Below are 21,228 nucleotides of genomic sequence, written 5' to 3'. Positions count from 1 at the left end.
TGAGTGTGTAGTGTGTATGAGTGTGTGGTGTGCATATGTGTGTGGTGTGTGCATGTGAGTGTGTGAGTGTATGGTGTGTATCTGTGGTGTGTGCATGTGTAGTGTGTGTGTAAATGTAAGGAGTGTGTGGTGTGCATATGAGTATGTGTGTGAATGTGTGGTGTGTGTGAGTTTGTGTGAGTGTGTGGTCTGTATGTGTGGTGTGTGCATTGTAGTGTTTGTATGTGGTATGTGCATTGTAGTGTGTGTGTGTGTGAAAGGAGTGTGTAGTGTGTGCATGTGAGTATGTGTGAGTGTGTGGCCTGTATGTGTGGTGTGTGCATTGCAGTGTGTGTGAGTGTGTGCTCTGTATTGTGGTTTGTGCATGTGAGTGTGTGGCCTGTATGTGTGGTGTGTGCATTGCAGTGTGTGAGTGTGTGGTGTGTGCATGTGTAGTGTGTGTGTGAGGAGTGTGTGGTGTGTGTATGTGTAGTGTGTATGTGAGAGAGAGTAGTGTGTGGTGTGTCCATGTGTAGTGTGAGTGTGAGTAGTGTGTGGTATGTGTGGTGTGCATGTGAGTGTGTGTGTAGTATGTGATGTATGAATGTGTATTCTTATTATTTTGGCCGTCTACTTTACCTTCCTGTATAGTAGAGACACTGAATAAAGTGAAAATTGTCAGTAGACAATATGCTTCTCAGTAAGAAATTTATTATATTATTCCATTTTTGCCCATTCTAGAGAACAGGGCTACAAACCCCATAGACTGAACTCAAAAACAGTACAACATGAGCGACCTGGTACCCAGCCTAAGAGATCAGGTCTATCATTCTTTCTGTAGGGTTCTTAATTTGCCACACACAGAAAGCATGACCTGTGCCCTTCTATGCGATTTCATGACCAGTTTGGGCCTCCATTAAAAAAATACAAAACTTCCATGTGAAATATCTAGATTTAGACTTGAGGGTTGTTGCTGTTTTGTGTTGAGTTTTGTTGGTGGTGGCTCCTTCCTGTTTCCTTAGCTTTACCATCAGCGCAGAAAATGGTAAGAACAGCTTGTTGGTCTCGATATGTGGGCCATTCGAGTGTGCCCAACCTAAGTGACACAATATCCCTCGGGTCAGTCTGTGATAAACCCCAAGTCAAACAAGGCTGCATCTGGGATGTGTCATATCCTAAGGATCTGACCTAAGGTCATGGCCAGCCCTGACTCTTAAAACCCCAAATAGTCACCTAAGCAGTGATATAAACTGGTTTCAGCTGGCTCTTGGGCCAATACTGCAGCGCTGAGACTGGGAGAACCTTGCCATGGAGGAGCTGAAGAAATGGCACGGAGGTTCCATTGGTTACTCCAACAGGCAATCCAGCTTCAGTGTGTCCAGGGCTAATGGCCTCAGCATGTCCTGACACCATAGTGGAGGTGCATGTGAACAGGGTCAGCCCAAAAGGACTGAGCAGCAACTGGCTTCCAAAGCACAAAATCTCAACAAAACCTTGACAATCGCTACAGTCTTTATCTCCTGTTTTCACTTTCCTCCCACCAGAAAATGGCCTTCCAGCCTGGGACAAACAGAAGCCCCGTCCAGAACGAGGACAGGACTGGAAGCTGGTAGGAATGTCCGAAGCCTGCCTGCACAGGAAGAGCCATGCAGAGAGGCGCGGCGCACTGAAGAACGAGCAGACATCCCCACACCTCATCCAGGCCACGTGGATGAGCTCTATATTCCATCTGGATCCCGAAGATGTGAACGATCAGAGCGTCTCCAGTGCCCAGACCTTCCAGACCGAAGAGAGGAAATGCAAAGGTAACTACTTCCTACCAGACCGTGGCCACACGGGCATCTCTTCCACAACTGTGTTCCTCCTCCATTTCTTCACCCACCTCCAGTCAGTTGCTTCCCTGGCTGATCCTCCCTGATGTCTTCATCCTCTAATTTTCTTTTAAGCGTAAATAAACAAGTGGGGTCCAAAGGCCAGCACTTCATGTCATACCCCAACAGTGGTAGAGAGAGCCTTTTTAGTTCTTTAAGGAGCAAACATGGTGTTAATTTGATCTTTAATTCTACTTGTATCTGAGTGGACACAGGCATTGCTGCATTCATAGCTGCTTGTTTTGTGGTGTGTATATATTCATATGTTTCTTATAAATTACACCAGTAGCTAAAGGGATTTTTGGATGCCTGCCTTTAACCTTCATAGACGATTCTTGCTTGCCAGGGAGATCTGAACATGTCTCGTGGTCAGTAAATCCTGTGTCCCTGTCCTGGAGAGAAGATTAGGGTGTTAGACGGTTGTCACCTCATGAGGGAGGAGGTAGTCACCTCAAGAGGGAAACAAAAGCAGCAGAAGCAGCCCAGATTCCTGATCACATAAGACTTAGCTGCTCTTCACCTCAGGCCACCCCACCTGACAGATGTCTTCCATGCTGATCGCGTTATGGTCTTAGGGTTGCCCAACATCTTTGCTTCTTAAAGCAGCCTGTGTCTGTAAGTGTCCAAGTTCTCGTGACTGCCTATTCTTTCCCAGTTCAGAGTTTAAAAGCTAGAAAGATCATACCTGGCTTTTTGGGTTTCACTTGCAATATAGTTTAAGTTGTCTATTTGGAAATTGCAAAAAACTCTCACCATCAAATAACAATGTATCACATATCGACGCTTAATAATAGGCGAGCCGTGAAGACGCATAACCACTGCCCTGACTTAAACATAAGCCACAGTTCCACTTATCATTCGTGAGTAAGAACCCAGGTCCTTCTGATTTTCTGGAAACACTTTAGAGCCTCTGTAACGTCTGGTTTCACTCAGAAAGATCCAGTTTCTGAGACAGATGTTCTCCCTAAGATGGCGTCCTCAGCTCTGACTGGAGCGCAAGAGGGAACACCGTGTTCCTTTTGAAAGGTGATACTTGAACTTCTGCGTTAATTATTTAGAAATTGAAAGGTTTTTCTTAATGTTTTAAATTGAAATAGAATTGCACTACCTCCCCCTCCTTTCCTTCCCTCCAGTTCCTCCCCTCTGCTTATTCTTTGGTTATTATTGGGACATACATGTGTATGTATGTGCATGTATGTACAAATATAAAAATACAACCTGCTGGGTCTGTTTTTGTTGTTTGCGTGCACATTGGTTCAGGCCTGACAGCTCTGCACTAGATAAGTAAGGGGCTTGTACTTGGGAGAGGTGAATTCCCTTCCTCCCAGCAGAAAGTAGGTTGCCTGTAGTTCCTCGTCTAGGGGTAGGACCTTGTGAAATTCCTCCTGTCCACCTTAATATGACCATTGATATAGCCATTGCTACAATCTTGTTTATGCAGACATTTCTAGGAGAGACTTTGAAGTTTTGAAGAGGATATATAGAAAAATGGCAAAATGGGATTTTTTTTTCCAAAGAGGTCAGGATGTAAAGCAGGTGAGCCTCCACGTGTGAATGGGTGTGCATGGTGTCAATGGGTGTGCATAGTGTGAATGGGTGTGCCTGGTGTCAATGGGTGTGCATAGTGTGAATGGGTGTGCATGATATCAATGGGTGTGCATGGTGTGAATGGGTGTGCATGTGCATATTTACTTGAACTACCATTTAGATTTACAAGCCCATTGTGTATCTCCAAATTTTATAGGTCTCAGTAAAACCTTGCCTGTCTTTGGTATATAGCCAACATCCTCATGATTTAAGGACCTGAATCGAAATTAACTCATTCACAAGTGGTACCCAAGTTCATTCATTCACAGAGCGCTGTCTCTATTATGAGAAATTTTGTTCTTAGATATGTTGATTTCTAAACATTAGCCTTTCAGTTTGTTGAAATACCTTAAGAGTAAGAGGGGGTGGGAGTTCCGACGCATAGGATACTGAGGTTCCTGCCTCACCTGAGGCTAAAACTAAACATGAGACACCGTCCAAAAGGAAAAGACGAACAGACAAGTTACAGTCTTTGGGTTGAAGACTCCACAGTACAGTGGCTAAGACCACAACATTCCCACTGTATGTTTAGAGCCAACTTACATAAATGTTATGTTGATAAAACTATGTAAGATGAGGTACTTAAGCATTTAACTCAGTACCTTGTTTATAGTTCACATTAAAGAGCAGCTTTTTCCTATCGGCTCTACATCCTAAGTCACTTAGATTCCCTGAGTAGCATAGCAAGGAATGGGGCTAGAGGAGTTTAACAAATGAGGATGGGTGGTCTGTTTTATGAAGCCCAGATCTTCTGATAAATCATTCAAGGGCATCTTCACTATTCTGGTGTTGAAAAAAAAAACAGCAGAGGCAAACCTTGTGAAGTTTCCGGAGATGCCGCCAAGGTTCACTGGACCTGGGTGTAAAACAATGTCCTGATTATCAGCACAGAAATGATACCCAAGTGGCCTGAGTCACAAAACCCAAGAATCTACTGAACTTAATTTCCCTAATATATTTGCACACTGATGAGTGATGCCTTACATTTCCCTTGGGAGTTGGTTCTTCTCCATTGTCTCCATTGATCTGCTATGTCTATAGAGTCAATCCATAAAGAAAAGTGTTGTCTGGTGGCCATTCATATTGGGCATTTACTTCCTGACTGCTACCACCCATAAAGCACCTGCTGCCCTGGCCTGCCCTTGTATATACATTTGTCTTCTAGTGTTTGTGTGGGGCTCACTGTGTTCAGGACATTATGCTAATGTCTAAGAAGGAAGAAAGAGCATTTGAGCCAAAAGGACATTTGATTAGCCTCTTCCCAAGCATCCCAGATATAATTGATAAGAACCAAATGACCTGACCCATATACAATGGTTAACTTGTGGTTCAGCAATACAAAACAACAAATGGGCCACTCGAAGCTGCCCAATAAGCCTGCCCCCAAATCAGCAGCAGTCTCTTAAAGCTAGACCAGAATTCTTTCACACGTGGTTTGTGGGCTGCAAACTGATTGTTGCCGCTCTCTGCTGATGCAAGGAGAATGAGTTCAGAAACTTGCCCAGCATCTCATCATCACCCACAGCCCAGATGCATCAGCCATGGCTGCCTCTCACTGAGCCAGGCAGAGGACCAGTCTGGTGCTGTCAGACTTGCCTGACCAGCCCCACATGGCCAGAACGGAGCCAAAGTCTTAAGCAAGGAAAGTAATGTATTGGTCTACAATGGATGGGGTTTTCTAAAGACTCTTACTTCAAATCATTTGAGAATCATTGACTTATATGTGTCATAGTCTTAAGTGTATTTTGCCTAAAGCCGAGTTGGGGTTTCTACCTCATATTTTACACAGCGCATCTGTGTGCTTTATTAGCTGTGCTCATGTTAAGCAAAATTGCCTGGTGGGTTACAGAAGCCCTGGAGCCCCATCGCATTCCACGTCAGAGACTGTGCCACCTTCTCCCTTCCTGGAATCCAAGTTGATTTGTGCTGTGCTCGGAGTGTGCGTGCCAGAGAGGGCACTAAAGGTAGTTCCAGTTATTAGAGATGAGAGTCTAAGCTGTGTGTGGTGACTCAGGCTGAAGCCCCAGCACACCCAGAAGGAGGACAATGAGTTCGAGGCCAGCTGGGACTACATAGGGAGACTTTCACTAAAAGGAACTCGAGAGGGAAGGAGGGAGAAGAATGTGAGGCTGTAGTTGGAGCTTTGCATTGGAGTACCTAGAGGTGGAATGGACCCTAGAATCGGTGTTTCCGTGGTCCCTTTTAGTGATGCTTTAGATCAACATGTCCCCAAGTCTTTGAGATACTCATAAGGACTCCGGGCAGGAAGGGGCCTGCCACCTAGTGGGCACTCAGGAAGAAGTCTGTGCCTCCATCCTCTGCTTCCCTAGGAGCCAGCTGGCAATCCCATCTTGGGGACACTTTGGGCCTGACCGTCTACTCACTCATTCCACCTTAGTGACACTCCACTGGGCGATAGATCCCTAAACTTCCATTGGGAACCACAGAGTTCAGCAAGCCCAGAAAGTTGGTGGCAGATCAGCAAGTGACCCACTCGAACTGGACTTCAGCACACTGAACCTATGAAATGGGGCCTCCATAATAGCTAGGAACTTTCCGGAAGGAAGCATCGGGGCTGTTGGGATGACCAAATGGGCTGAGCCATCTCCCTGGGCACTATTGGGAGGACAGCAGCAGTCTAATACGCCACTAAAATTTCTCTGTGAATCCACACCATCGTGATGAAAAAACAGATGAATCTCAGATTCCCAGGAAGGAGAGAAGAGTCAGAAAAATTTTAATGCATCATTTTCTTTCATTCTAAATGTTCTATGTGGCTTTGCGGGGGGGAGGAATAAAAATTTCAGTACATTATAAAATTACAAATATTGTTCTAAATTACTAAGGATAAACACTATTCCAGTTTTTCCCACATTCCAGTCCTTTCTTTTGTATCTACTTGGCTCATCCAAGGCACATACATCACTTGTAACCAACATTTAATGCTTAGCAATAGATCATTAGCACTTCCCCTTGCCATTAAACTATTCTGCTGAATACTGACATTTATTGGCAATAGATTATTCTTTCTTGTAGCTAAAATATCATTTATTAAATCATCCCCCAAAGCTTAGACAATGTGAGGTAATTTTTAAATAATAAAATTTAAATAATATCTTATTTCAGCAAAGGAGAAGACTATTAATCCATGATCTTCGGAGAGAACAGGTCACTCAGATTGACGATAATGATTTAAATGATGTATAGCTCTCATTCGCCAGGATAACAAAGTGCCCCAAGATTCAGAGACATCAACGCAGGCCGCTGTGTGCTTTGCGGTCCTTCAAGACAGACATTCACCCTCTCGGTGGTCAACCTTGGCTTTGTCTTAGGTAAAACACAAGGACATCGTCACGTGAACGTTATTGAGAAGGCGAGGCATTGCACAGCTGGAGCCCTTCCCCGGGTCCCACCAGCTGCTCCATCGCTCTCTGTCCTCCACTGTGCGCTGCTCACCAGAGATCACGGCCCTTAGTCCCATGGAATACAGCAGCGATGCAAGTCGAGGAACGTGACTGCTTTACATGATACTAAGGGCTCACTGCGAATGTCTGGCGTGCGCTAGGTAGTTGTGTTTTCTTACTTCAAAGGCAGGAGAGAGGCTCTGTAAGTAAGCAAATAGCAGCAGACAGAACCGGAAAGGAAGGGCAAGGTACCAGCTAGCGTGGGAGGCAGTAATAATAAACTAGCAATGGTAATGTGGAAGGAAGGAAAACATCAGAAAGACAGGATTCAGGTCCATCCGACTTCACTTCTCATTGCGATGCAGCACGGAGCCATCGATGGACCACTGTGGGCTTTCCAAGGTCAGCGTGACTGCGTCTATGATATGGAGAAAGGCAGACCTGGTCACTCTGTCCTTCTTTAGATCACCCCGACCCTCAGACACACACGAGGTCTGAATGCTTGACTCTTTACACTTTGATCCTGTGGCTAATAAATTGGAAGTGATCTAAATCTTCCACCCCATAAGGGCATTTTCAGGAAAATCAAAGTGTATCTAAAACGTCTATTAGAAAAATGGAAGGCTTATTTTGGAAATGTGCTTTCCCTAAATAAAAATGTAGCCCACGTTCCCAGTATGACCCCACTTGTGGCTTTGGAAGTCTGCTTAGTTGAACTGATATGTATAGGGACCAGTTCCCAGTGGTACAGCAACCTTGGGGGAGAAAGGCATGCAGGAACAATGGCGCTGATATGAATTCTACATACAAGTGTGTTCAAAGATCTTCCCAAGAGTGACAATCTTAGATGACGTCTTAGATGAGTCTATGCTTTTAATAAGATGTCTTACGTTGACTGCCTGCTTTCTAATTCACAAGTTCAGAGTGGATCTTTGAGCCTCTCTGATCCTCAGAATAAGGTAATGTGATGGACCCCTCGCATTTCTATATAGATAAAGGAGAGTATGAGTAAAGCCCTCAATATAATTTCTAGAATTTAGTACAGATTTAATAATTGTTACTGTCCTCAGGATATAAATAATCTTCTAACCTTGGGGCTCTTCTGGTGTCTGTTACCCTGTCTGACCTCCAATCCCCCTGCAGAACACGAGAAACTGAGATGAAAGGTGGATGAATCAAGTCCAGCAGAGTGTCAGGGGCAGAACAGGGACAGAGTTCTTAACAGCAATTCAAATATTTCAGCAAGACTTTTAAAACTTTTAAAACTTTCATGGAAAAAGAATCACCAAGTATGTGAAGTTAGTGGAACTGGGATCCGATTCAGATATTCCGATGTCAAGTACCAGGTCTCTCTGAGGTTATCCCATCCTGGGATCCTAAGCAAAGAACCTGGCACAGTGGAAGACTTACATTACATCAGGCACAGGTACAGGGGGCCTCAGCCATGATGACAGAGACAGAGAGTTCCCGTACGCATCTGATTGCCCAGCCTAGGCTTGCGTTCCTACTTCGGTCACCTATTAAGCTTTGACCAGACACTTGCCTTTCTAATCTCCATTTTAGTACCTGAAAAAAATGGAGACTTTTTTATTATAGAAATAAGATCTTGGATGATGTTACAGAAACTGATCAGCAGATAGAAGCTTGGCTCCTCTGATGAGGCTTGGGAAAGTAGTGTGGGTATCAGGAGTGGCAAACACTCGGGAGAGTAACTGCTAAGCACACATTAACCTGAGTCAGCTCTACTGCTGTGGGTGGAGGGGAAGAGATACCAAAGCACACCCTTTGACACTGTCAACGGGTGCTTCTCAAAGTTGGGCACAAGTGATGGTTAACTGTGGCAGAGCACTCTGAAGACACAGGCCATCGGCCATTTCTGACAGAGATTGAAAGTACAAAGGTGTTCCCGTCAAATTCAGACAGATCTGTGAGTGGCATATTGATCCTGCCTGTAGAGACAGCCTGAGAATCCTCACAGTTCCGCAACACCCAGCCAACACTTGGAGAAATGTAGGATCAGCCAAGCGTGGATTGACTCTTGGCTCTGAAACTAAGTGCTTAGTATTGGATAAATAACTAATTCTCTCCAACAGAAAACATGGAGATTAATTGATGGCGCAGGACAAGGCTCTATATTCCACTGTTAGTTTTTCAATATTGAAATCATATTTCCCCTTGTGAGGAAAACGGGGGCTGAATATGTTAAATCAGCACAGGCCTAAAAAGAACCAACATGTGATCACCGTGAAGATACAGTGCACAGTCCAAACCGGTTGAAAGAAAAATCATGTCTCAGTAGTCTTATTTCCCTTGGGACCCTTCTCCCCAGTGACCTAGAAACCTTCAGGTTCTCCAGATCCCATTTTCAGTTCCCTCAAACGATTCTGAAAGCATTGTGTACTCCATAATAAACCTCCTCACTGAAGGTGTGGCCAGCTGCTTCTGGATAGACCTTCGGATCTGAGTCTACCAGGGATGCAGAGGTCACATGCCGAAGGTGGTGGCATGCCTTGTCTTCAGGACGGTTCTCACTCCAGTGGCTATCCCATGACTGGCTCCGGCAGTGAGCTGTACTAACTTTACTCTTCCGGATTCAGATGAACTTAGGCAACTTGACACAAGCCTATTCGGGGTCCCAGAAACCCACAACTAGCTGACCTTGGAAATAAGAGGAGAGTCAGAAAGCCCCATGACCCAAGGCCATTCTCCATGGCATATTGACCTGAACCAGGATTATGAGCTTTGGCGAAGCCCTATCCCTGTGACATCTGTCAGTATTGACTTATACAAGAAGATTGACTTTATTAAACGTCACTCTTGAAATATAGCATCAGGCTGAAAATGGTACTGTCTAACTCATATCTCTATTATGAAGCCACTTGGCATTGAGTTAGAACATCCTGTGGGGCCAATGATTTATTTGTCTAGATGGCAATATTCTATTAATGCCAGGTTCCCCCCCCCGCACCTCCCCCAGTGGTCTCATAATATGCAGCTCTAAAGGCCATAGCTATTTTAAGTCAAACCTTAGAACTAATGAAAAGATACTTACTGGGATCTTTGTTTGACTAGCTCTGCAAAGAACTCCTTATAATAAGCCTAAGATATAAAAAGTAAAGGTCAAAACCCATGTAAGTAGGATCCACTGCCCTTTAGGAAAGAAAAAAATACATGTTAATCTTTTTCAGCACTTTCAACCAGACAGGTTTCTATGGAGACAGGTATCTGATATGGATTCGTCCCACTTACTATTCATGAGCTGTGTTAGGATGCAATGCCTTCCTCTTGTCCCCGAGGCTCATAGATGCGATACTTCACCCTAGCTTTCTTCAAAAGGCCCATTCTGTACATGTGTCTTTATTTTACTTCTCCCACCCCCAAAAAAAGGACTGGGGAAAATCTGAAAGCTTTGCAGTTGGTCACAATCGGTCAAAATCGCAGCACCAAAAGCAGAGAGTGTCACACACTTAAAGCTGACCTGTTGTTTTCTCCAAAAAAAAAAATCAAAGGCTTTTTGTTTTCACTGATGGTTATGGTGTGTGTGTGTGTGTGTGTGTGTGTGTGTGTGTGTGTGTGTGTGTGTGTGTGTTGTGTATGGACTGCCTGCTTTGGAGTTGGGTTCCTCTGTCTTTCAGGGCAGTTGCATTTTTCAAGATCTGCAGCCTGAGTCTTGTGCACATTTCCCTCAGCTTGTCCTTTAGAGTTTCAGTTTTATGGTTTCTGGAGGCTCTTCAAGGCAGAGTCCTAAGTTACTTTTGGGAGCTTCTTTTTGAGTCACCTTGCGCTAATTCCTACACCTCTTACCTACACAGTTAGCATCCTACCTCATCCGCTTTATCTCTGTGTGTGTGGCTGGGGGTATCGTTTGGATTTTTACCTCACAGAACCACTGACAGTAAGCTACAGAAATCAGTCCTCAACTAAACTCTTGAGAATGACTCCTAGAACAGCAGGGATTCTCTTAGGTGACTATGACATAATTACCAGGATCAGGAAATCTAACACTAATGCAAGCTACCTCCTAATTGACAGGCTTTATTCAAATGTCACCCTGGGTCCCTTTTCCCACTCCATGAAGGGAGATATGGCTGAGCTGGAGAGAGGACTTGCCTCTCTGGGGTTTAATAGGCTGGTCCACCAGCTGTCCTTTATCCAGTCTGGCCCTCTGGCTAGGATACAGAGCTATGTACTTCATTTAGTTGCTGTGGGTCTTTGGGCTATCTCTACAACTTTATTAAGGTATCATTGACAAACAAAAATGACTATATTTATAGAGAGAGTGTGTTACTTTAGTATCTGTCTACATTGGTGATTATTTAAATCAAGCTTGTTGGTACAGGTGTCACCTCACATCTTTATAATTTGCTGTGGTCAGAACATTTAATATCTAGTCATTTAATAACTTTAAAGGCAAGGACACATTGCTGTGAACCTTATGCATTGCATCGTGCTATGTAGTGGATCCCTTCCCTATGTTCAGTAGCATTAGCAATAGCTTGTAATGTCTTGGGAAGCGTTCTTTCTATGGGACAGCTTTGTTCAATGACTCAAAAATATGTAACCCATGTCTGGCAAATGGAGGGGCTTGCTTAGGGGGACAGGAGCCTGTCTTTCTCTGCAGGGTATCATAACTCCATTTGCTTCTGCAGGGGTAGGTTTCCATGTGGCTCTTCAAAAGACTTTTATAGTTAGCTGTTCCTCCTATTTCTTTCCTTTACCCTCTCTCTTCTCTCCATTAATCCTCCTTTTCTAGTTTCCCCTTTATCCCTTTAAAACACCATATTCTGTTTCTCCTTCCGATTCCTTGCTGTGCCACTTTGTACAGCTGATGATTTAATGATTTTCATCTATTAAAAATATTTGCACACTCAAGGATGCACTAGGGGTTCACTGTGGAGGTTCAATATCATGCTATATGGAAGCACATATATATATGGTCTCAGTGTGTGAGGTCTCCTGGAGACATCAGGGGAGAGGTGCTTGGTAAAAGGTTGCATAGCAAGTCCGATGAGCACAGAGAGATCGCCATCAGCTCCTGGGGCAACAGTTGAAGCTGAAAGCATTGATGGAGTCACCCACTGCCTTAGTTAAGGTTTCTATTGCTGTAAAGAGACACCATGACCACAGAAACTTTTACAAAGGAAAGCATTTAATTAGGGCTGGCTTACAGTTTCAGAGGTTTCGTCCACTGTCATCATGGAAGGAAACAAAGTGGCCTGCAGGCAGACCTGGTGCTGTAGAGAGAGCTGACAGTTGTACATATTGATCCACAGCCAATAGAGAGTGAACTGAGTCCCACACTGGGCATAGTTTGATCATATGAGACCTCAAAGCCTGCCCCCACAATGACACACTTCCTCCAACAAGGCCACACCTAGTCCAACAAGGCCACACCTCCTAATAGAACCACTTTCCTATGGGCCAAGCATTCAACCATGTGAGTCTGTGGGAGCCATACCGGTTTAAACCCCACCCCGGCTAAGGATATGAGTGATCAGAAGGTGACTGAAGACTAACCCCAAAGGAACGCCAGTTTCAAAAGTCAAGCAGATAGCCAGTTGTTGTGGCTCGCACCTGAAGTCACTTGAGAGGCTAAGGCGGAAAGATCACCATGGCCTTGTAGACCTCATGGACCTTGTAGACCAGCCTGGACTACATAGTATGTTCTAGGCCAGCATGGACTAAGAGAAAACCCTGCACTACCTCCCCCAAATGAAAGGCCAGCTGAAGGGACAGACCAGCCCTTGGAGAAAACTAAAAAGAATTAATCAGAAACAGAAGTCCCATGAGAAAAGGCAGTATGGTAGGGAAATGTCTCAACCACCCCGTGGGGAGTGGATGCAAGCCAAGTGTCAGAGCAGTTAGGGCACTGTTGTGTTCAGAGATGCAAAGATTCCAGACGTTTCTTGCTACCGGAGCCTGAGCGGCAATGACAGTTTGCTAAATGTTGTCTTACTGAACATACCCAGTCACATAAAGCCGAGTTATAGACTAGGAACATTGAGTTGGGCTGGCCATGTGGCGCTGACTTTTTTCCCCCAGACTAATTAGGCAAAAGGCAAAGGCAGGGCATCAGCCAGGAGCAAAGAGAAAGGGGCCGCACAAAAGAAGCCCTGAGGATCCTGGGCCCGACATAATAGCTACTGTGGCTGGAGAGGGGGACAGGAGCCAGCTTCAAGGACACCTGGCTTTCTCTGCAGCGGTGTAGCTCTCAGGCTTTAGCCAGCATGGGAATCAGAGGCACCCACAGCGTTTTGGGTCCACTAAGTCAGAGCTGGGTCGTGCGTGTCTAAGAAGTGTCTAAAGATGGAGGTGTCTGGTTCAGAAGCCACTGTCCAGGATCAAAGACCTTTGGGATCTGGCCTACAAACCTTGTGGAAGTCCCAAGACTGCTTTCTTTTACATACTCATACACCTCAGCGGCAGGACCTCTGCATGAACGTGCTAGGATAGACAGCCCACCTCCAGGAAGGAGAGCAATCTGAACTCTAATGCGGTATGGAGACATCCACAACATGTCAGGCCTTCAGAACTTCCCTTCCAGAAGCCTACCCCACTCCTAGCTTGCTGTTCCCCCAGCACAGGCCACCCCCACCAGTGTGGCTGGCCCCTGGGTGTCTTGTTCCCACTTCTGTGTTCCTCTGTATCTTCATCAACATATTCCCTCCCCAGCAGTTAGCCACGCTGCCAGTCTCGCGCACATTTTTGTGAAGGCACATTTTGTTTTGGGACGGATTGTGAGCCAGCCTCCCCTTGCTACTCTTTTGTGGAGCCGGAACAAGATAGAGCTATCAGAAAGCTTTTATTGGACACCAAGAGCAAAAGAAAAGAAAAAGAAAAAACTTTAATTGGGAACAAATTCACAGTACAAAACATACAAAAGAAAAGGGATGTGAGCTTATTCATACCAAATCAAACTTAGTCCAAGAGTCTAAAGGCACAGTCTAGTCTTGGGGATCCCTGGGGACTTCCCCCTTCAGGCCAGGAGCCCTCCTCCTTGGTCTGTGTTCTCTCACATGTAATTTCAGAAATGCACCCAACTTCCAGGTGTTCCCTGTGTCCCCACATTTGGCTCCACCCCCAGCTGGACAGAGCAGGAAGCTAGGTCTGCTCTATCTGTAACAGACATCAGATCACATAAAGCTAAGGAATGGGCTGGATTCAGCCATCAAAGCCACGGCTTTAATCCTCTTCATATTGCTTAGCAAATTAAAGGCTGCTCTCCCAGGGGTCCTGCCAGCCCTGTTCTGTGGTCCCCAGGGGCTGCTCTCCCAGGGGTCCTGCCTGCCCTGTTCTGTGGTCCTCCTGGGTGTCCTGCCTGCCTCTCCCTTAAACTAGCTTTCCCCATAGCTACCATCTGTGGTTTAATTTCCTCGTGGATAAGTGAAGCACATTTAGAATGCACAGCTTCAAAGCTTTGGCTCCTAGGACCCAGAGAAGCCTAGGAGAGGGCTCAGCTTCCGCATGTTTCCAGTGTAGCTGGAAAGCGCTTGGAGAGATACTTTAAGAGGGGGTGGTCCCAGACTTCCAGGAGCTTAATCAGCCTTGCTCCAGATGGACTAAAGTGGAGCCCCATACCCCCAGGTGTGTGTTACTAGGGTCCAAACTCAGGTCTCCTGAACCCTAAGCTATTATTATACTGTTCATGAGAAGAATATTTGCAGAGACTCTTTAGTTTTGCAGTAAGGTCTGTCTCTTGAACCCCTCCCTTCCTCTGTCTCAGACCTCTCCCCTTCCTGATATGCTTCCTCTTCCACCTCCTCTTCCTCCTTTTCTGAAAGGGTCACACTATGTTGCCCAAGGCTGATCTTGATCTCCTGGGCTCCACTAGTCATCCTGCCTCAGCCTCTCAGGTGCTGGAACTACAAGCACAGGCTATCATGCCCACCTCGGAGTCCTAAATTTTAAAATCAATGAAGCAGAAGATTCCAGATATCAGAGACCAAGTAAGCATGCTCAGAAAGCACAGTACACCACTATAGATGCCCCCCAATATCTCACCTACCCCTCTGATCTTTCCATACTTGGATGGGAAGACTGGTCCTGTCACTAGAGGCAGTGGGGGCTGGGAGAATGGGTTGACAAATGAAGCAGACTAAACTCATGAAATCGCCAACTTTATTTAGAGCCTCAGAAAATGTCTACTCCAAAGGTTAATAAAGGTCACATGAGCAAAGTTCTTTTGAATTCAAACTATATAGAATCACGAGAACAAGCCCACATGTGGCAAAAACATGGTTTTTCATAGAGGCGTGTAAACGAATAATAGCCAGTTGTAATGAGTAATCGAGAGAAAACTCGCTCCAGTCTGCTGCATCTGGGAAGGGCATGAAAACACATTCCAAGAACAGTTTCATTTTCTGAAGAAACTGAGGCCATAGACTCTTGTCTCGTTTACTTGGAGTGTTCTTAGAAGCACTCAAAAGTTCCCTCCTATGATTCCATTCCTGTACCCTATCCCAATGTGATCTCCCCTCTACCTTCACAAAGGCAATGTTCTCAGTCCACTCCAGAGAGAAGAGTGTGTCCTGGCCACTTTACAATGTGTCTGAGGACAGAAATGATTGGCAGTGATGGCAGCTCTTCAGTTGAGGTCTGATGAGCAGAATCTGTTTCTGTTGTCCATCAGCAAACTGTGTGGGTGTTGGAAGGCAGCCTTTGTTCAGGAGAGCTCCACACCTCAGAAAATGCACTCCCTGCAAAATGTGAAATGTTAGCTTTAGTTTCCCGAGACAGCATCTCTCTATGTGGTCCAGGCGTGTCCTGGAACTTGCTATGTAGACCAGGCTGGTCTTGAACTCACAGAAATCCTCCTGCCTCCTGAGTGCTGGGGTTAAAGTCATGTGCTACCTACCTGGCTAAAATATCTTCGAAAAAAATAATAGGCACAGAACTTGGTGCACTGGGGTGCGGGGGGGGGGAGGGTCCTCTCAGCTCTGTCTGAGAGCCAATATTGTACATCAAGTGAGGTCATGGGCCTTCAGGTTCATAACAGAACCAGTAACTTCAGGGCCAGAGCAAGTGGCATTTGCCATCTCTATGAGGAGAAGGGGAAGAAAACATGTCAAGTGTCCTTGAAGCCAGGGAGAGTTTGGAGTGCTCACAGGACAGGGACATTGGGCAGGAGCCAAGGGAAGAGGAGAAGGGAGTGGGTGAGAGAAAGGGGAAGGCCGGTGTCAAAGGCAAATGTTTCATGCTAAATGCAGGAAGGAGCCCATGGGGACATGGAGTTACCTGGTCAGCTATTTTTAAATATCACTCCAGATCCTGTGTCAAGAAAGAAACTACAACACCCTACACACCTGCTAAGAGTTTGGGCATAGGTCATGAAGGGAAGAGATGTGTCAAGGTATTTGATGGCTATTTGATTAGAGGGGTTTCTATTGCTGCAACAAAACACCATGACCAAAAAAACAAGTTGGGAAGGAAAGGCTTTTTTGGCTTACACTTCTACATTGCTGTTCATCATCAAAAGAAGTCAGGATAGGAACTCAAACAGAGCAGGAATCTAGAAGCAGGAGCTGATGCAGAGGCCATGGAGGGAGCTGCTTACTGGCTTGCCTATCATGGCTTGCTCAACCTGCTTTCTTATAGAACTCAGCACCACCAGCCTAAGGGTGGCTCTACCCACAATGACCTGGGCCCTCCCCCTTCAATCACTAATTAAGAAAATGCCTTACTGCCAGATTTGATGGAGGCATTTTCTCAATTGGGTTCCCTCCTTTCAGATAACTCTAGTTTGTGTGCCAAGTTGGCATAAGGCCAGCTGGCATAGAGCCCTAAGTGGACAGTGGTCCTAAACCAGAAAACCGAGAGGGGACACCACAACTCAAGGTTCTTGAGAGTGAGAGATGTCTGTGAGTGGTACAATTGCTGTGGTGAAGCATAGCCGAATTCCAGTAAGTTTGCCGACAAGACAGACTAAATTAAAAAAAAAAAAAAACTGCTTTATTTAGTACATAGGGCAAAGACCTAGTGATACAGCCTTGTCTGCATCCGCCACCTCCATGCTTTGTAACTCAAGGGCAGTTCGCTGAGTGGCTTTGAACAACCCCCTCCCTCTTCCTGCTGCGTATGACCCTGGCATCTAATTCCATGTCATAGTTTATGACTGGAATAACATGTCAAATTAACAGTCTCATCCCCGTGAACTGGAGGTCTTCAGGAGACCCTACCTGCTCTGGATGGAGGGGTATGATGGGGGAAGGTGGGGGGCAGGAGAAGAGGAGGGAGGGGGAACTGGGGTTGGTATGTAAAATGAAAAAAAATTTTCTTTAAATTAAATAAATAAATAAAGTAGAAGAAAGAGAGAGAGAGAGAGAGAAAGAGAGGGAGGGAGGGAGGGAGGGAGGGAGGAAGGAAGGAAGGAAGGAAGGAAGGAAGGAAGGAAGGAAGGAAGGAAGAAAACTAGAAGCAGGGAGGCTCTCAGGAGCTGTTCCCCTCCCTCCCTCCCCCGTGTGTCATCTCACTGTGGAGAAGGATCACATGGGTCTTTTGTCCACACTCAGACTTCTGAGCATTGTTTTCAAGTATTCCTTCAGGAGAAAAGTTGAAACTGTGGATTTCCTTGAGGTTGTTGTTGGTGGAAAGCAAGAAACAGCTTGGCTCTACACCATAAGGAAAACAGGGAGGGTGACAGACAGCATGCTGGGTCCCAAGGCAAAATCAGAGATTCGGGGCACACCTCCAAGTGGGGCTCCCAAGAAAGAAAGTGGCTGTACTGGAAGGTGAGTTTTAAGATCCAACTTGGAAAATTTCGGATACATCAATGAGATCAGACAGCAAACCTAAGGCTTGGATCCTCACTCCTGGAGTTTGTAGAAAATAGTTGCAGCTTCTGAGGAAATGTTTTGACGTTTCGGTAGGCAGAACATGCTAACTGTAATGGCATGTGCATGTGTTCACAGAGACGCTTGCAAAGAAAGCTTCGTTTGTTTTAGAGTAATCAGAGTGCAGGAACACTGCTCAAATGCTAGTTGTGTTCCTGGTTCCTCGTGGAAACCGTAATCCTTTTACGGCTCAGAAACACGGCAGTTCATTTGTCCAGGTTCAAGTGTACCAGCTGGAGAGCATTCCTTGACTTGTTCTTGTGTTCTGTGAATCTGTTGTGGTTTTCCACTCATCTTTTGCTTATCAGCTAAGTCAATGGCCCTTTACTACATTGGTGAAAATGTCCTCACTGACAGGCTCTGGGGCTGTGGCCACCTGTCTGTGTACATTCAATGCACCTGGGTCAACCTCCCCTAGTGCCAGGGACAATGACCTAGTGGTACAGCGTTGCCTGCATCTGCTACCACATCCGCCACCGCCATGCTGTCTTTGAAACTCAAGGGCAGTTTGCTGCATGGTTATATAACACCACTCCTCCTTCATCCTGCTGTGTGTGACCCTGGCATCTAATTCCATGTCACAGTTTATGACTGGAACAACATGTCAAAGTAGTGGTCTCATTACCGTGGGCTGGAGGTCTTCAGGAGAGAAATGCCAGATAGGTCACATGCTGGATGCCATCAAAGACTCAAATGTGAACATCACTACCCATGACGCCTGACCGAGAGCATCTGGGAGAAAGGAAAGGAACCCATAGCTTGCCAGCAAAGAGCCCCACCCTCGCTGATGTAATGACCGAGAACACATGTCCACACCACATATACACCCAGAAAGACTGTGCATAAGACTCTTAGCAAGCGCTTCCCTTCTAATCTGGTATGTAACGTCTTTATTTAAAGACATTGCAATTTTACAGAAAATACTTCTTCCCTCTTAGATCGCTGTTTTTAAATGTCAAATATATAAATACTACTTAGATGACATTAAAGCTGGAAAATCATTTGGAAGACAGATTTGGAAGTAAACCATGCACAGGATTTTCCACGAGCTGCTGATCAGAGTATGGCTGCACACACACACACACACACACACATACACACTCACGAAGAACAGACCCGCGGCTATTGAGTAGGGGTCCCTCACACCGAGCACAGTCACACACTCAGTGCTTTTGCAAGCAAAGAGTAAAAAAAAAAGTTTATTTAAGCTTTAGGTGTTTTATCAGTCAGTGTTGACAATACAGAGAATGATCAGCTGCAAGGAACGAATCGAAACTCCAGACGCCAGCAACATTCGGAAAACAAAACAAAACAAAAAAACCTGCCAGGGGGACCCAGGTATGACTAGCGGATGGCCAGATCCAGCCACTGAAAACCAAGTGGTGACATTCAGTGATGGAATCACCTGCTAATGTTTGCACCACTAGATTAAGGTCTCAGAGGCAGTTGCCGGGCTCGTTACTAGTGGCTTTTCTCTGGGTCACACTAATAAACTTGATTATTGATTTTAGGATTGTCTGTGTACCCAAGGGTATTTTCTGAGATGTCTTTGTAATGGCCCACGCTTAAGTGGTCAACCATAAGGGCATTAATGAGTAATCATGGTCTAATCACATTGAAAGGGGTTAAAACCTGTGTTTAAATAAACTTCCTGGCCTCGACATAACAGGCAATTTTCCTCTGCCACTGTCCTAATCAAGCAGAGGCCATTTCTACCTGCCTGCCATCCTCCCCAGGAATTAGCTTCTGTACACAGCTTAAGACCTTTGGAGTCCTAAATCTGCTCTCCGTTGCCCTGAAACAGCAAGAGAGCTCAGAGATGCAGCTCCGAAGCGGGGATTTTAGCACATCGGGGGCCACTCCGGAGTGAGGCAGACTAGGTGGCTGGGTCGATGGTGTTTATTCATCTCCTCTCCCTGTTTCATGTGTATGAATGTATGCCCTCAGCGTATATGCCCGGCTCCCGAGTGTGGGGGGCTGGCAAATGCATGTGTAGAGCGTGTGTATATGTAAAGTAGAAACTGAACCTGGATAACAAAATGAACTACTGTATGCCAGAGGTACAGGAAGTGTGCCCAGCTGCCAGCAGCAACTGCTACATGCAAGTCACTGACTACCTCACGTACCTGGAAGACAGTCCGGCTTACAGTGGTCGCGATGTCCAAACTGTGCCTGGTAACAGCATATATATGGATCAGGCCTGTGCAGTGAATCAGCCTTATACCTGTAGTTACCCTGGAAACCTGTTTAAAAGCAAGGGCTCTGACTTGGACATGGCCCTCAGTCAGTACAGCCAGCCTGCATACCTCCCTGAAGAAAAGCCTCTTCCTCAAGTGCAGTCGCCACCGCACGCCCAGAAAAAAGGTAGGGATGCTTTGGCTTCCGCTTGTCTCCGTGCTGTCCTAAAGTTGTGTTGCGTCTGCCTCCGCGTCTGAGTCTTCGCGTCTGAGCACTGGAGAGCTGAAGAGAAAAAGCAGCCGTAAGAGGTTGCCGTGTCAGTGAAGGGTTCGGGTGAACGCGAGAATTAGCGAACACTCGCTTTCTCTGTATGTGACAGCTAGAGAAAAGCTGGTTTCCGTGGTCATGCGTGGCATGTATGGTAGAGATGCGTGCTGTCCAACGTGAGTGGTATCGGCCCCCTGCTAAAGAAAATATGTCAAAGAATTCCCTTGGTGGGTGGAATAGCATTGGAGGGAGATCCCCATTCAGACCAAAAATTCACATGACGTTTTTCTTAACTCTTCCCACGGAAAGTTCGTTCTCATTAGCTGGTTAGTGTGTAAGGCTTTCCCTGGCCCCGCAATGTTAGCATGGTATGATTTCTAATTGTTCGTTTTGCAGCAGTTACCGATCCATGCAGAGAAGCTATTTGGAACTGTGCTGCACTGTGAGAATATCAGAGTCAAACAGAAATGGACACACTTTACCTAGACAGTGCTCCCTAAGTATCTACATTTCGGGTCTACAGGCATGAAAAATAAAGTCATCATATAAAAGCAAGTGAGATATTTTTCAAAATATCCAATATTTTTAAAAGCACATCATCTATTGATTTTAATAAGCATGGCACTTAATGTTCCATCAATAAGACATCTCTTCTATTACCAAAAGATCAAAGAGGCAAACAGGTCCCAGGCAGGGGATTTAGCAGCAACTTTCCAGAGAGTTTAAGTGCTGTAATAGATATGCCAGAAATCTGTTTATTCTAAGTATGACAGGCAGGATCTGTTTGGGGAGCCAGATGCATGGGTTTCTATAATTTACAAGACTGTAATGCCTTTTAATTCCCAAAGACAAGCTTCTCTGTGAGGGTAATCTTACACATAGTATAGTATATTTCATTGCACTTTATTTAAAAGTTAACATCTGCTTTGTCGTGGTTTTATAAATGTTTTTTGTTTTGTTTTGTTTGGGCAGTTTCATACACACTTGCCCTCCTCTGGTGCTCCCCTTGCTTCTTCCCTCTGAACTAGCCAGCCACCCCCCCACACACACCATGTGGGGTGTACCACTAAAGAAAGAGACTCTATTATTAACAATAGCCAGCTATGAAAACAA

General features: G+C 45.5%; 1 protein-coding gene across 5 annotated transcripts in view; it reads left to right on the top strand.

The window, feature by feature from the left end:
- Thrb (thyroid hormone receptor beta) overlaps positions 1 to 21,228 on the top strand; it is a 325,505-nt gene that overhangs the window by 266,940 nt on the left and 37,337 nt on the right. For 4 of the 5 annotated variants that reach the window (XM_057770131.1, XM_057770129.1, XM_057770128.1 and 1 more), the window contains exon 4: positions 1,524 to 1,784. In XM_057770131.1, coding sequence (XP_057626114.1) covers positions 1,524 to 1,784 — 261 coding nt within the window. Of the gene's footprint in view, positions 1 to 1,523; positions 1,785 to 19,709; positions 20,035 to 21,228 lie in introns of those variants that run through there. The other variant, XM_057770132.1, reaches the window with a different exon arrangement.

The sequence above is a fragment of the Chionomys nivalis genome, chromosome 5 (genome assembly GCF_950005125.1).
Source record: "Chionomys nivalis chromosome 5, mChiNiv1.1, whole genome shotgun sequence".
Classification (NCBI taxonomy): domain Eukaryota; kingdom Metazoa; phylum Chordata; class Mammalia; order Rodentia; family Cricetidae; genus Chionomys; species Chionomys nivalis.
Note: the sequence above shows the minus strand (reverse complement) of the source record. Positions and strands in the feature narration are given on the sequence as shown.